The 13,809-nt window shown below is 42.1% G+C and overlaps 1 protein-coding gene across 1 annotated transcript in view; it reads right to left on the bottom strand.

Annotated features, from left to right (window-relative positions):
• The window catches only part of T265_09495 (hypothetical protein), a gene marked incomplete at both ends in the record, with an annotated part of 57,121 nt that overhangs the window by 35,524 nt on the left and 7,788 nt on the right, over positions 1 to 13,809 (bottom strand). The window contains one exon of the mRNA XM_009175577.1: positions 2,246 to 3,390. Within this exon, the coding sequence (XP_009173841.1) occupies positions 2,246 to 3,390 (1,145 nt within the window). The remainder of the gene's footprint in view (positions 1 to 2,245; positions 3,391 to 13,809) is intronic.

Below are 13,809 nucleotides of genomic sequence, written 5' to 3'. Positions count from 1 at the left end.
AAACATCCTCTAGAAATCTGAAAAAATGACTACTTTCCGTTACGTTTTGAGTATTTACTGCTGTTTGGGACGTCGCATTTTACAGTATGCGTTGAACTTTCCGAGAGTCTGAAAATTAAGCAGCATAGTAAAAATGTTTTGAAATGTTTTGTAGTTCAAGGACAACTACCTGGCGAACCACATTCCCTGCTCATTCGCTGTCTTAGATTTCGCTGCTCTTTGCTCATTGCTTAATTGGTCAACTCTGTGCCTCTTTATATTGTGATATGCTCTAATCTGTTCTAATCTGATCAAGCGAAAAAATGAGGAACTAGTTATGCTTCTGCGAGAGATGTCAATACATGATAGGTGATAGCCAGTTTGTGGGTAAGCGCACCTCATGAAACGAGGGCGGGGGCTTCTCACTGGTGAGTTCTTGATGGAAGTGCTTGTCTTCAACCAAAACTAAATTATTAGGAAAGTGAGAAGCAAACAAAAGCGCAAGTTGTTACTAACTATCGAGTGTGATTTACGGTTGAAAATTACGAAGACGTCAAGGAAGCAGTGAGTGTACAGAAGCTCAATGAATAATGGTAAACAAATACCTCTTCCAGGAACCAGAGGAAAGGGTCACATTAATGCTTTTCAGTTACCGGTACTAAATTCATTTGCTGGTCCTATCTTTTGGCACCTGCTTGGAGCAACCAACCCACGGGGCACAACCGCCGTTTATTTAAACAATGCCGACCACTGGATCAAGCTGGCCTTTATTCGCGTTTTCGCTGTATCAGTGAGCAGTCGTTGCCAACAAATAAAACTGAGGGCCAGACACTGGTTCTGTTCGTTGCGTTGCGCTACCCATTATCACTTGCGTACCAGTCGTCCACACCAAATAGAGGTTTCATCAGAAAAATTAGGCCAGGATAGCAGGATGACTATTTAACCGAGAGTGACGTGAACACTACAGATCCTGTAGAACACCTACAACAAATAAATAATGTCAACCACCCCTTCAGGAGATGGTGGACGGATTAAATTAATCTAAACTCGCTCTCCAGATTTGAACGGTTCAAAGACTGTATCAGCCGGAACTGAGAGCGCTTCCATTCTCTAGTGAAAAACTCAAGAGTCCTCACGGCTTTGGCTAGGTGGTTTCCCAAGTGAAAACCCAAGGGATATTGCACAATTTTGCCCGGGACGACACTTATTTGATCGGTTAATGAAAGTCCTGGCATTTGACAGAGTTAATACATTGTATCTGCTAGTTAGATGTAGTCATTTCAAATTTGGTTGCTTTATTTGTTATTACAGCAGAAAACGTTTCATTTACAAACCCAGGAGGATCGTATCTGTTCAGCAAACTAGAAGCATGTCATGAAGCAGATGTGGGTACATTGTGAATAATGTTCTTCCAGTATTTCAAATTTAAAAGTCACAAAATCCATTTGATAATGAAAATAGATGACCTGTTATACCGTCTGTCAAACCTGAGTTCCTTTTTCGGAAAGTCTTGCTTGTATTAGTGCTTTTGGTTTCACCATTGTGAGACTGAAAGAACAGCACAGATCAAGTGCGGCATGTGACACGTTGAGGAACGTTGGCACCTTCGGTCTTCGCAAAGAGATAGTTAATAATTTTTTTCGGAACGTCGACGGTACTGAACTTCACACGCTTGTGATAACAATAATTAGCTAACTATATCTTTAACTATGTGTAGCTAAACCATTGACTAAAGTCTTAAGGCTCGTTTTCGACTGACCGCCTTTCGCTTTGTTTGTGACGGACATCCGTGCCATTAAACGGGTTGGACAACTCCATTTAGGCTTTTCCTCTGCGTGAAAAAAATGTGACATTAACAGAATTAAAGGCCTGTGAATTAAAAAAAACTCTCTGGAGGGTGTCAGATGTCGTTGATCTATTCGATAAGCGGTGCGATCGGTTTGCAGACATTTCGTCACCAAGCAAAGAAAAAATCAATAGCTGCATTGACGGACTGTACAAAAACCTGAACCTTCAACATTCTTCTCGGTGAAGAATGCTCCCTCTACCCCAGTCTAACGGTATTGAAAATAGCGCCTCGTTTTTACGGGATACGGCTTGTAAAGTTTGATGTCACTAGAAATAGGTGTAATCCCGTCTGATGGATTTTAGCTTTGATTTAGGCCTGGCGAAAAATCAAAGGAAGTTTTTTACCCATGAGTGAATCAAAATAATTGAATACACCGCTTAGATGTTTCGAGCAACTATTAGATAAAATAAAACTTACTTGCAGGTAGGTGGACTTCAGAGCGTCGTTGTCTTCAAAGTGGTTTGCGAGGTAGTACGCCAGTCGATGGTGTTGACTAATGATGTCTGGAAAGTCTATGAAGAACCGTGAACACATGTATCTTTCCATGGATAGGACATCTGTGTCTTCAGGTGGTCGGTATCCCTCCACCAGCAATTTACAGTACTTCAGTAGTCCACCACCGCGAATTTCCTCTGGCCTTGCTGTTACAATTAAACGATTGCGGAGATGTCCAACAGCTTCTGTGAAGCCCCCGGAAACGGATTCAGCCACAACAGTTGGGTAAAAGTTCTCAGTGAGTGGCTGTCTAGAGGTCTCGTGAAAGGTTAGTAGGCTATCCAACACAATTTGGAAACTATCCACAGTAAATTCGAATTGCCTGTGCATGCGGTCTACAAATTTTAAATCGATTGTTTTACCTCCTTCCGGAGTGCGAAACCCCAAAGTAAAGAGTGACCAGGAATCGGCAGTTTTGGAGCTTTGTTTATGGATTCGAACCATTTTTTGTATGTAATGCTTTGCGTACGATTCGTCGCGTAGCAGGCTGTCCCACCCAGGACAGTTCACAGTACTTGTAGGTAGACAGGGTGAACACGTACAGCTGTAGCTCATGTCCTTTTGAGTGTTCGTGGAATGACGCAAATCATTTGAGGGCTCATGTTCGGAAGATTTCTGAATACCATTTGATATGGACTGGTCGTCCACAGGAAGATTAGCGAGTTTTGATGGTAATTCCTTTTTGTCTGTCACGTCTGTTAGGATCTGATCGTTTTCGTATTTCTTTGGCATCTGCTCACTTTTTAAAACGATTGATGTGGAAGTTGAATGATGATTGCTAATAGCACCATTTTTTGCTTGACTTAATTTGCAACCCAGTGCAGATTCCGAAAATGTCATATCCCTTGTACACTTGGAACATCCCCATCGCTGAGAGACATTGGGAAGATGAAAGCATGTGTTGTGGGTACAGCTATATGCAACCTTTCCGGAGGCAAATGTGTTGGCCAGGAATTGTGAAATGCTGGAAAACACGATGGATTTGATTTTGGTGAAAGTGTTGGTGTTGGATAAATCAACACTGAATATTAGATCCAAGTCATTGTAACTGTCCACGTCGGCATCTTCTGAAAAAGAAAAAAAACGCAAGTATTGTTCAAAGTTTTCAGTTTCAGTGAACAATAGAGTTTCACCTAATTTGGTATGACTATGGTTGTGTAATCCTTGGCACAAAAACTCACTGGCGTACAACTGTGAACATTTATGATGAACAGAATCCAGCGACTTTATGAACATTAAGTAGTTTGCATAAAGTGATGAAAATAATGATATAGTTTTCGTAAGGATACTGCGAAATAAGGTTGTTAATGCGTCAATATTCAAACTGTATTTACGTTCGCATTCACACTTTTTTAGTTTACGCTTGCTCGTTCTGACACTAGACTGACTCCTCGGTCAACTGAATTTTTAACGATGTTCCTCCGCTCCCATTTAACCCAGTCTGAGCACAGAACAAATCACTGTTGGGCTCAAGATCGTAGTGTTAAATTCACAAAAATCATTAGTTTCCTTCACGTTGCTACGTGTTTTACTGGAATTTGACCATATAGTGCATAGTGATGGTAAAATATAATACTAGAAAATATCGGTCATGTTGAACTGACCGCCGTATGCTTGTTGTTGTTTTCGTCATTTGGGTTTTACGTAGCAGTAGAAGGTGTAGGTATGTTTTGTACAAAAGCTTCTTCCATCCATCCATCCATCTGTGTGGTTAGAGCCTGCTGAGGGGCCTCACATTCACAATATGTAACAAATTTATTGAGATTCTGATATCGCAGCAGTCACCAACTTTTTGACTTTCACTCCTTTGGCTCAATCCGTTGTAAACCAGTGGGCTTCCGCCTGGTGGGCTTGCACAGAGCAAGATGTGTACTTGACCCATCACAAGGATAGGGAAGTTTTAGTCAACTAAATTCCGTAGTTAGCATTACAATTATTAGCTTGAAGTCCAAATTGGCTACTGCTCTGTTGCTAGTGGCCCAACTAGGGTTTGGTAGCAATGTGCTGTTTGAGTGATGATAGATGGGATTTCTCGTTATAATTTTACTTTAGTAGCTACTTCTTGTCTAGCAGATAAACCAAGCAGTGTCATTTTACCTTACTTGGCAAGCCAAAATTTCAGTAAAAACAGCTAACAACAGGCTTGCGAGGTCGCTTCACCTCTCGGTAAAGTAGCCCTTCGTATACAAGAAAACATTTTTGAACAAATTTCAGAAGACTGTATCTTTCTGTGGGTGAGGTAAAAGTCACCAACTAGTTTCCAGCTACTGGTTACTAAGAATTCAGTTATTTGTTTGCATTAAACAAGCTTCTGGAACGTTCTCGGGCCTGTTTAACTTTTATAAAAGTGCACAACAAGTTGCAACTTTCAACTTATACAAACTAACCAATCAGTACGTCGTTAGACTTATGTGTTGGTAGCCAAATGAATCAAGAAAAACGTTCATCTCTACTCTTACCAGAGGCCAGAACACTAAAAGACACAATGAAAACGACAGTATTGGGCAACTATCTTGCAGTACTGTCAGAAATGTTTTAGAAAAGCTAGGACTATCACCTTGTTTCACTTGGCATCGCATTCTGAATATGCTAGGGATAGTTATCTATTGACATCAATCGATATAACGGTAGTCAACGTTACAGGTGCATCGACGACGACGTAAGAAGTAAGTTTCCTCTTAGGGAGATATGCGGTGCCTTTGAAAACAAAAGAAGCACTCTTCCATCGGGATTGACCGCATCTATGCAGCACGTGGAGTTGACGTCCGGTTCAGAGATTTCGTATGGCAAGTTGTTCTTTCCGCTTGTTCTTCCGCTTTTAAAGCCTTGGTAACCAAAGTAGTTAGGTCAGGATTGTTATTGACGATTAAGGCTGCCTGGATGAATGGTTGTTAGACTAACAATTGGACACGTGGAAATGCACGAGATACAATATGCTCTGACATCCTCCGAGTTTGGAGACCATATTTATGTGTTATGAACCTATCGGTAAGGTTGTGGAGAAATTCTAAAACGATATGGTGAGCAATTCAGACAAGTGTCCTTACGGGCAAATAAAAAGACTCAGAACCTCCATATGACTTTACAGTGGGCGAGCTGGATAAAAGGGAAATTTGAAGAATGTCACAGCAAGATAAAAGAAAGTGCATTGCGTTCATGACTTCATGCTGACTGTAGCTACTCAGAGCCTTGTAATGACCTTAATGTGTTGCGCGATAGCCGCAACCTTTTTTAAAGTAAAATTCTGCGAAATATGATTGCGGCTACTGTTTAAAGTCAAATAAAATAAAACCGGCAGTGAGCTTTGGGATTAGCATTTGAATTTCTGCTTTTGAACAACAAGAGGACCGTTTGCACCTAGTCATAATACAAAAGTTTGCCGCCCAGACAGGGCAGTCGTGACCGTTTTTGTGCTCTGAATTCCTAACTAAGGCGGGTTGATGTCGCGAACACCATAATGAGACATAGTGGATTATTTTCATTACCCTAGTGAACAAATAACTGAACTATCAAGGGGAATAGAGTGATGCTTGTAACCAGTGTGTAGGTTAGTCTGCAGATGATTAATACCATCATCGGATCTTGCGTGAGGATAGGAGACCTCCATGGTGTGACTGGATTGACGCTTCAGAAATCTTGAAAATGCGTTCACCGCCTCTGCTAGTTTACCATCGTCCTTAATGCCTCCCTAAGTTTAGGAACCAAGAAATTGAAAAAAAGCTTTGTTGCGGTCAGATACATGAAATGAATCATTGGTCTGTGAAAACTTTTCGACGCAGGACCTCCTGGCCTGTAGCTTCGTCCCTTGACCACCACGTAATCTCGGGCCTTCAATGCTGCCTCCGGTTAAGATAACTAGCATATATCAAGTTGTGGTTGATCATAATGCATCGCCAATCTCTTTAAATTAACACAATAATGCCTGAGCGCCACGTGGTTTATATGCGCTGCCCACCCATTTCGACCACAAAGAGGCGAAATAAGGCGTATCAACTGTTTTCCCATTAAGGTTGCTGTTATTTCTTTGGGTACACAGTCGAAATGCGTGGGAAAATGTTTAACGGAGAGCTATTCTCCACAACAGACCATCATCAAAATGTAGCCCCTCATGGGGCTTGAGCTTCCGGGAATCAGTTAAGCCCTAATGAAAGATAATCCCTAGCCATATTAAATTTATTTTGCGAAATTGTCCAGCACGTTTAATTCATTATTAACCGATAATGAACTACACTGTACCTGCAGGAAACGACCTGTGCAGAACATACAGTCGGTCAGTAAGGGTCCTGAATGTTCTTGTGCAGCGCCATTAGACAAAATTACAACCCGCAAGAATATACGCCTTGAAAAAGGAATTTGATAGAATCGGCCGTAAATAGTTTTTGGCCTACCTATTTCGAAGCGTCTGCGGTTTCCTGTTTCATTACAAATGCAGACTAAGGGAGTTCAAGATCCCTCTCCAAATATCACCTAAATTCCATATTCTCACACAACAGTCGGATTAGGAGTCGCTTCTATCTAACGAAAAATCGAAAGCTGAATGTCATTTCAACCAATGAAGAACATGCATCTCATCCCAGCGGTTGCTAATCTCCCCTTACTTTTGGATATTTCGGTAGCAGCTGGGCTCCAGATGGCGTACCGCAGGCAAAAAGTAAATATTTGTGTATTTTTGAATGATGCAACAAATACTCTAACATAACCACACTTAATAAATCAACCACGGTCATTCATCTTTAACTTTCAACAACGAAATTCGATGGGGTATCTTAGCAGAAAATTCAGTTCATTCAATTCATCAGATATAAGCCATGTATAGATATTATGTTGGTTCCAGCTGCTATCGTTTTGACCACCGGAGAATTGAGGAGCGTGGAGCATATAGCCAAGCGTTCGGGGCGATGACACAATCGATTAGCTCGGGAAAACTGGCCAGCTAGGCATTGGAGGCGATAGATTTGATGCACGATCGCCACTGACTGCCTGACTAAGCCATGTCTGCCAGTGTCAACCATTGCTAAGTTGAATTCCGAGTTTCCCAGCTACAGAGGTAACAACTGTCGATCCAGCTCAGGTTACCGGGCAATGTGTTCATACTTCGTTGGCAGGCCATACACCGTTCATTTCTCTGTTGTTTCCACCCAGCACCAGGTTGGGCTGAACAAACCCCGCCAGGCGGACCGTCTTCTGGGATGCTGATAACATGTCTTCAATAGCGCAACTCACAAAGCGCGAGTAATTCGGTCATTTGGGGACTGTTTTTTCCCCAGAACCATCTGGCGTACCTCAGCATCGCTAATCCGATATTCCTAACAGACCCGAACAATGATTTGGAGACAACGGTGGTAAAACACTGGCTGGTTTCGTCCGGCCTGTGCGCGTATGGACCACGTTTCTTATCCATAAAGTAGTATGTATTGAACTGCCGCAGGGTATGCTCTACCCTTGACAGGCAAAATGTCAGTGCCATAGGTGGGGGCAAAAGCTGCACTGGCTTTCCAAATATGGGAATAATATCATCTTCAACCAACCTACTGGAACACATACAAGTATCCGGAGAAACAAGTTTATCTGCCACGTCAACTGCCCCGTCTGTAAGCATGAAGTTTAGGTTTCATGTCACCTAGTCATGTAGCGGCACTTTACAACTGGTACCTCAGACTGCACGGTAGAAGTACTTAGGTTATTTAAAACGGTTTGTATTTCGGTAGGATCCGAACCAAGGAAGATAATATTATCTACGCAGTCACTGTCTGTGTCTTGAGAGCATTTCGACTACGAGGGTTCAGAGCCAAGCATAGAAACTTCAAGAAGCACATCAGTAACGAAGCTGACAGAGAACGGTGAGAGGAGGTTGCCTTGTTCAAACTCAGTGGGCTTCACGAGTTCGCATACAATGCCTCTCAGAGGGAATAAAAATTTAGGAGAAACCTGCCTGATAACTAGACACCACCGACATTCTTTGACGGTAGAACAACAAGCAGCTTTTAGATCGAAAAAAGCGACCAGCGAGAGACATGTGAAAGTGTGGCGCTGTTCAAGGACTTATCTCAAGCTAAAGATATGGTCAATGAGTACTCGGCCAGGGTGAAATCCAGCTTGATTCTTGCGGGTATGTTACTCTCAACTGTCGATCAAGCTACATGAAATAATGCCAGAAACCATCTTAATCGCCATGGATATCAGGTTGATGCCACGATAGTCTTCACATTACGTTCTTGCGGCCTTTTTGAAGACTAGAATCACTGTCAGAGCGCTTCATTCCACCGGAATTAGGTTTTCGTCCCAAATCTTCTGCAGTAGGGCCGTCGGACTGTATACCAGGACGTCACCATCTTCTTCAAAGTGTTCGGGGTGTAGACCTGCCGAGCCAGGTGCCACTTTGAAAGAACGATGTATGGTGCTGGGTTTCTGTTGTTGACGGAGGGCCGGTGTCGACATTCCATTGAGACTCGTTGGGTGCTTTCATGGGCCATGCTAAGGGAAATCAGCTGAACTGCTCCCTAATGTGTTAAGATCATAGCTCAAGACGATGGTGCAAATAAACCGCCGTTTTGTTTTTTCACATAATGTCGCGCTGAAAGTTTTCTTCTGTCTGGTTGACCGAATCAACTAAACTTGGGTGCGGCTGGGGCCTGTGGCGAAATCCTAGGTCTTCTCAATCCAACAGCGTCCTTGGTCATCCCGCGTTTGATGGATCTGCGTGTGCGATCATAGTCATCAGTTGCTGGTATGGATTTTCCGGCATCATCGAAGTTTGCTAACATCAACGATATCTAGCGTTTATTTTGCCAAGTCAGACGGCATTAGAAAACGAAAACACAAATTCTTGAACTATTTTCCGTTCAACTTCCGGCGAAGTATCGTCATCAGCATTCATGTAGCTCTCTAACCAGATCCACTTGATAATGTTGCTCTAGTTCGGAATGCCTAAAGGAGTTACAGCCGGGCCTGTACAGTCGCTCGATCAGAATAAGGTTGCCTATTCCAAAAGGAACGACAACCTTTGATTAGGACTCTCGATCATTAACTGATAGTCACATGGTCCAGTTGAATCCATGACTGTCTCGTGGTTGGTGAACTCCAAGATGTTGAATGTGAGCGATTGTGCTCAATTTACTTATTGGCCAGGAATTCACTATGACCAGCACACAAGTTGATAGATAACTTCCAACTATCCGTACGCTGAACACTGACTCCAAATCTACCATCTTACTGTGTATTCTCCGGGGTCAGTTGTCCCAGTTGGGCTTTGGTATAATTCACCAGAATGACCATATGCGTTCTTTTTGGTCAAAGCGGTAAAAATGTGTGTCGGAAAATACGCCGACGCGACAAATAAAAGCCTTTTGCCGCATCGATTTGCGTTGACCCTAATTAAGTCGGACAACCGCACAGTGCATGGATGATTGTTTACTGAGGTTCAGTCCAGTAAAACTCGGTCTTTGGGCTGAGTGCAAATCCCACACCGCAAAATGTTTATAAAAAAGCATGGTCTGCGCCGTAACAATAACAGATGTACAACTCTGTACCGAGTAGGGTAGGAAATAGTCGGTTAACATTATACCATCTAGACACTGGTAGTTTACCTGAGGAAGCATTACTTCAAGTTTATTCCTACTTCACATACGTTACCAAAATACTACGCGAGTAAAATAAACTACTGTGCTTACCAAGGAATTTCGAAGATTATTTTCCAAAAAGAGGCGCGGACCCGGCAAGTAACGCTTTTGGAATAGCTGGGTAAATGATCAGTGAGCTACTGCCGAGGGAACTGGTGTTTTCAACAAAGCATTGGCTAGGCTAGCTCCGCCATTGTATCTTATCACCGTTTGATGAAAGCCATGCGCCAACAAGGTAAATCGGTGCATCGGTCAATCCCTTTGTTTACTGTTTGATAAAAAATCAAAAATAAAACCTCAGAATGCGAATATGCTTGCGGCACGCCACATGTACCCGGAAATCGATAGCCGAAGTCATATAGGTCTGCTTACTTAGATTTGAGCATTGTTGGCATACAGTAATTGATTCTGTGTGCTTCAACCTTAAGGTATCACCACAAAGCCTGTTATTATGTATTTACGTGTGACAAAACCTGTGAGCAAAATATTGCTTGTGTATTTTTGGCTGGGAGCAAGTGCAAGTCAGGGGAAAGAAACAGTTTAGGCCAAACTTCGGAGTTGTTCCGATTAAAGCAACTTGAGGAAAATAGTTCACTTTAGCTGAATTTATTTCAGGAGGGAGATTAGGTCTGGTGGGTGCAGAAGTTAAGCCTTCCATATCAGACGAAAACAAATTACAATAATCGGTCACCTTTCTTCACTTTGCCCTTGGAAGCAATTTGACGCAATTTTATCGAAATGTAACGAAAGCAATTTCTGACATAAGATGAAAGTTGGAAACGGAATTTTTCAGTGTTTTGGGATATGAAACACCGCGTACTTCAAACAATGCTGGATTCCATACACTCTGCATTCTTCGCCCACATATCTGGAGCGTCACATTTTATAAATAAAAGTCGCTGTTGTTCTTACATTAAGCAAGTAGTTGCAATGGTCAATATACCAACCTTTGTCTAAAAGTAAATATCAGTGAAAGAAATAAGGCAGTGGTTCTCACGAACCGCACTTTTAAATATCTGCATGAGATTGGCCAATTTTAACTAGTGACCAAACTGGTAGAGTACAGTGACCAAGAAAATTATGAGAAGGAAATAATTTAACTGCGCGGCTGGATGAGATCGCTTCGTGTGATTTTTCTGCCTTAATGTAAAAAGATAATGAACGCTACAGAAACAGTCGCGCTGCATCAATTTGAATGAACACACACTGATCATTGAATCACAGTGCACCAAGCAACTGTTTGGAGCAGGAGAATCCAAGCCTGAAATCACACGGACATCCACCATTCCAAATACAGGTTGACAGTAAGACCCCAGCCAAACGACTTATCATAATCGAAGGTCCTTACGGGCCAGCTACGCACATATCAAAACACGCACTCCACTAAAATCATGGATGGGCCTGAAGAATACCGAATGCTGGGACGCACTGAGCATGTCCCCTTTCCATGATGGCCGAACGTTTGTGGCAAAAGTGCCAGATAAAAACACAAACGAACAAGCATTATTGTCTTAAATAAACATTTCAGTTACATAAATACCAAAGCGTATTTTGCCTACAAGTGGAATTTTCGTGACATTCACTAAACAGTACTGCGTAAACTACAGTTTGTTCTTGACCTGGACGAACGTATTCAGTTTAATTGCAACCACTTGCCACATAATCACTTTTGCTTAATCCCATAAGCTACACCAATTCCTTCAAAAAATGAAGCAGCAACATGACTTCAACTGACCCATTCATGATCAATAACTCCACTCCACCAAACCCAACCGGATGTTCTCTGATTTACGTTTAGCTAACAAAGTCATTTTTCTGCACTGACCATTATTAATCTACATACGATCGAGCGCATTGAGTACAAGTTTGAAAACTCAGTCACCTTCTGAGTTTCGTGCATCACTATGGCGTTCTATTACGAGAGGGATTACTTCTCCATAAAAAGACCATTTTTGTTCAGTTCACTGTAAACCGGAAAGCTATCGACGTCATCTTGAGACCATCCCAAACTCTCGGTGCGCTGGATTTTCCCAACGCAGGAATTTCTGTGTGTACATGTATTACTTACATATTTTGTGGATTGATTGATCGTGATTGATTACCTGCAACGCATGGCGCTGACTCTATGGTCTTGTTTGGAATGATTAAGTCCAAGCCTGACTGGTATCTTGTGTACCCAGCTTCTTTTAACATAAGTTGAAAAGTACCCAAGGACTTGTATAGGCGCGCACTTGAAAGTACAGATGTGAACCAATCCGCTTCAGTCAGCCATGAGGATTTCCTATCCCCACTTGCCCCAATGCAGCGGGGGCAAAGCAGTGTAACTGATTCGCTAAATAGACAGGCTTATAGAACTGCAGACTTTGTTCTGCCTTATCGGAAATTGGTAAAGATAAAGCGGTGCGTTCGGTGTTCTTTAAGGTAAGTGTCAAAGTTGCTTCTGCAAGTAAGGAACACCTTGGTAGGAAAAAGGTTACCACTGAAATCCCTACCCTGAGTTGTTATTTGCTAGGTCCTCACATGACAGGTTTTATATTACACTTTCTCACTACATTTAAGTTAGTTATTGGCTAGTGATCTTGGAGTTTCCCGATCAGTTTTCCCTTAAATGTCCACCTACAAGTACTCCGTTACGTAAAAGTTAACACCTGTTAGCATCATTTAGCTCAGTTGTTGTCCGGAGCGTTGCCGCATTCGTAGTGCTCATTGTCTCCTACATGGCGATTCTACCTTTTAATCCATCACCAAGTAATTTTCCAAACAGCTGGACAGAAGCAACTCACGTGTACGCTGGAATGGCAGCTCTTGGGAGCGACAAACAGACATGCGTTTGCATGGTACATGCAGGCTTGGGTAAAATCAATAACGTCTGCCCGCAGGCGAATTTCACTGCATGTTGTATGAGTGCTGGTTTATGGAATTCGGTCTAATTCTTCCGTTTAACTCCGCCAGGGAACACGATCTTGTCAAGCACACGATGGCACGCCCAGGATTCATGTGGGTTACTCGGCAGCTTTGGTAATTCATTGGAATTAAACATTTTTGACAGAATCCCAAAAGCAAGGTTATTTCCCCCTTAAAGTCTGTTGTCGTATCAATAGTAGCATTTGCGAAATGGTGATAAATGAGGTAGCGCATTTTTTGCAACATGAGCGTATCGGACTTCTGGTAAGCGCTGGTGTCAAGCAGACATCAATTCTCCACACCACACACTGCTCATTTTGAGATAATTTCCGTGTTTAACAGATAAATAGGTGGATAAACTATATGTTAGAGCTTCAACACTATTATAACTAGAATAAACTACTTTCTGATGTGATAAAAGATTTGTGCTGCTGATCATTTTTTGGAAACTGGTCTTGCAATGATTATTAATACTGTCCAAAATTAAATAAAATTTTAGACCGTGAATTTTTGTGGTGGGTGAGCAGTCGTTTTAAGCAACTAGAAAGCATTAGATTTTGGTTGAAGCCCGTGAGCGCGGAGGTCTAGTTTTGAATGCTTCTAGGTCCCTAATTTACCTGATCACCCTGAGGCAAGCCTCTTCTGTGACACACGGGAACTAGGTACGGATTTTTTAAAGTTTGTGTATCATTCAATTCGGTTTGCCTTCATTTATGTACCCAGAGTGTTTTTAAAGCATTGCTAATGTTTGTATATGACGTCACACACCAAATTAACCCACGTCAACTCATGGGTAGCCGTTCCACAAGATTCACATCATTGTCGCATATACACTCACAACTTACGATTTTGTACGTATGAAGAATAAGGTTACCTTTTTTTACGGATGTACTTTGAAAACCGAGGCATTCACTAATCAAGTAAAAAAATACAAATAACGGCGTTAAGTATGACGGAAATTCG

Source organism: Opisthorchis viverrini (genome assembly GCF_000715545.1).
Source record: "Opisthorchis viverrini unplaced genomic scaffold opera_v5_278, whole genome shotgun sequence".
Lineage (NCBI taxonomy): Eukaryota > Metazoa > Platyhelminthes > Trematoda > Opisthorchiida > Opisthorchiidae > Opisthorchis > Opisthorchis viverrini.
Note: the sequence above shows the minus strand (reverse complement) of the source record. Positions and strands in the feature narration are given on the sequence as shown.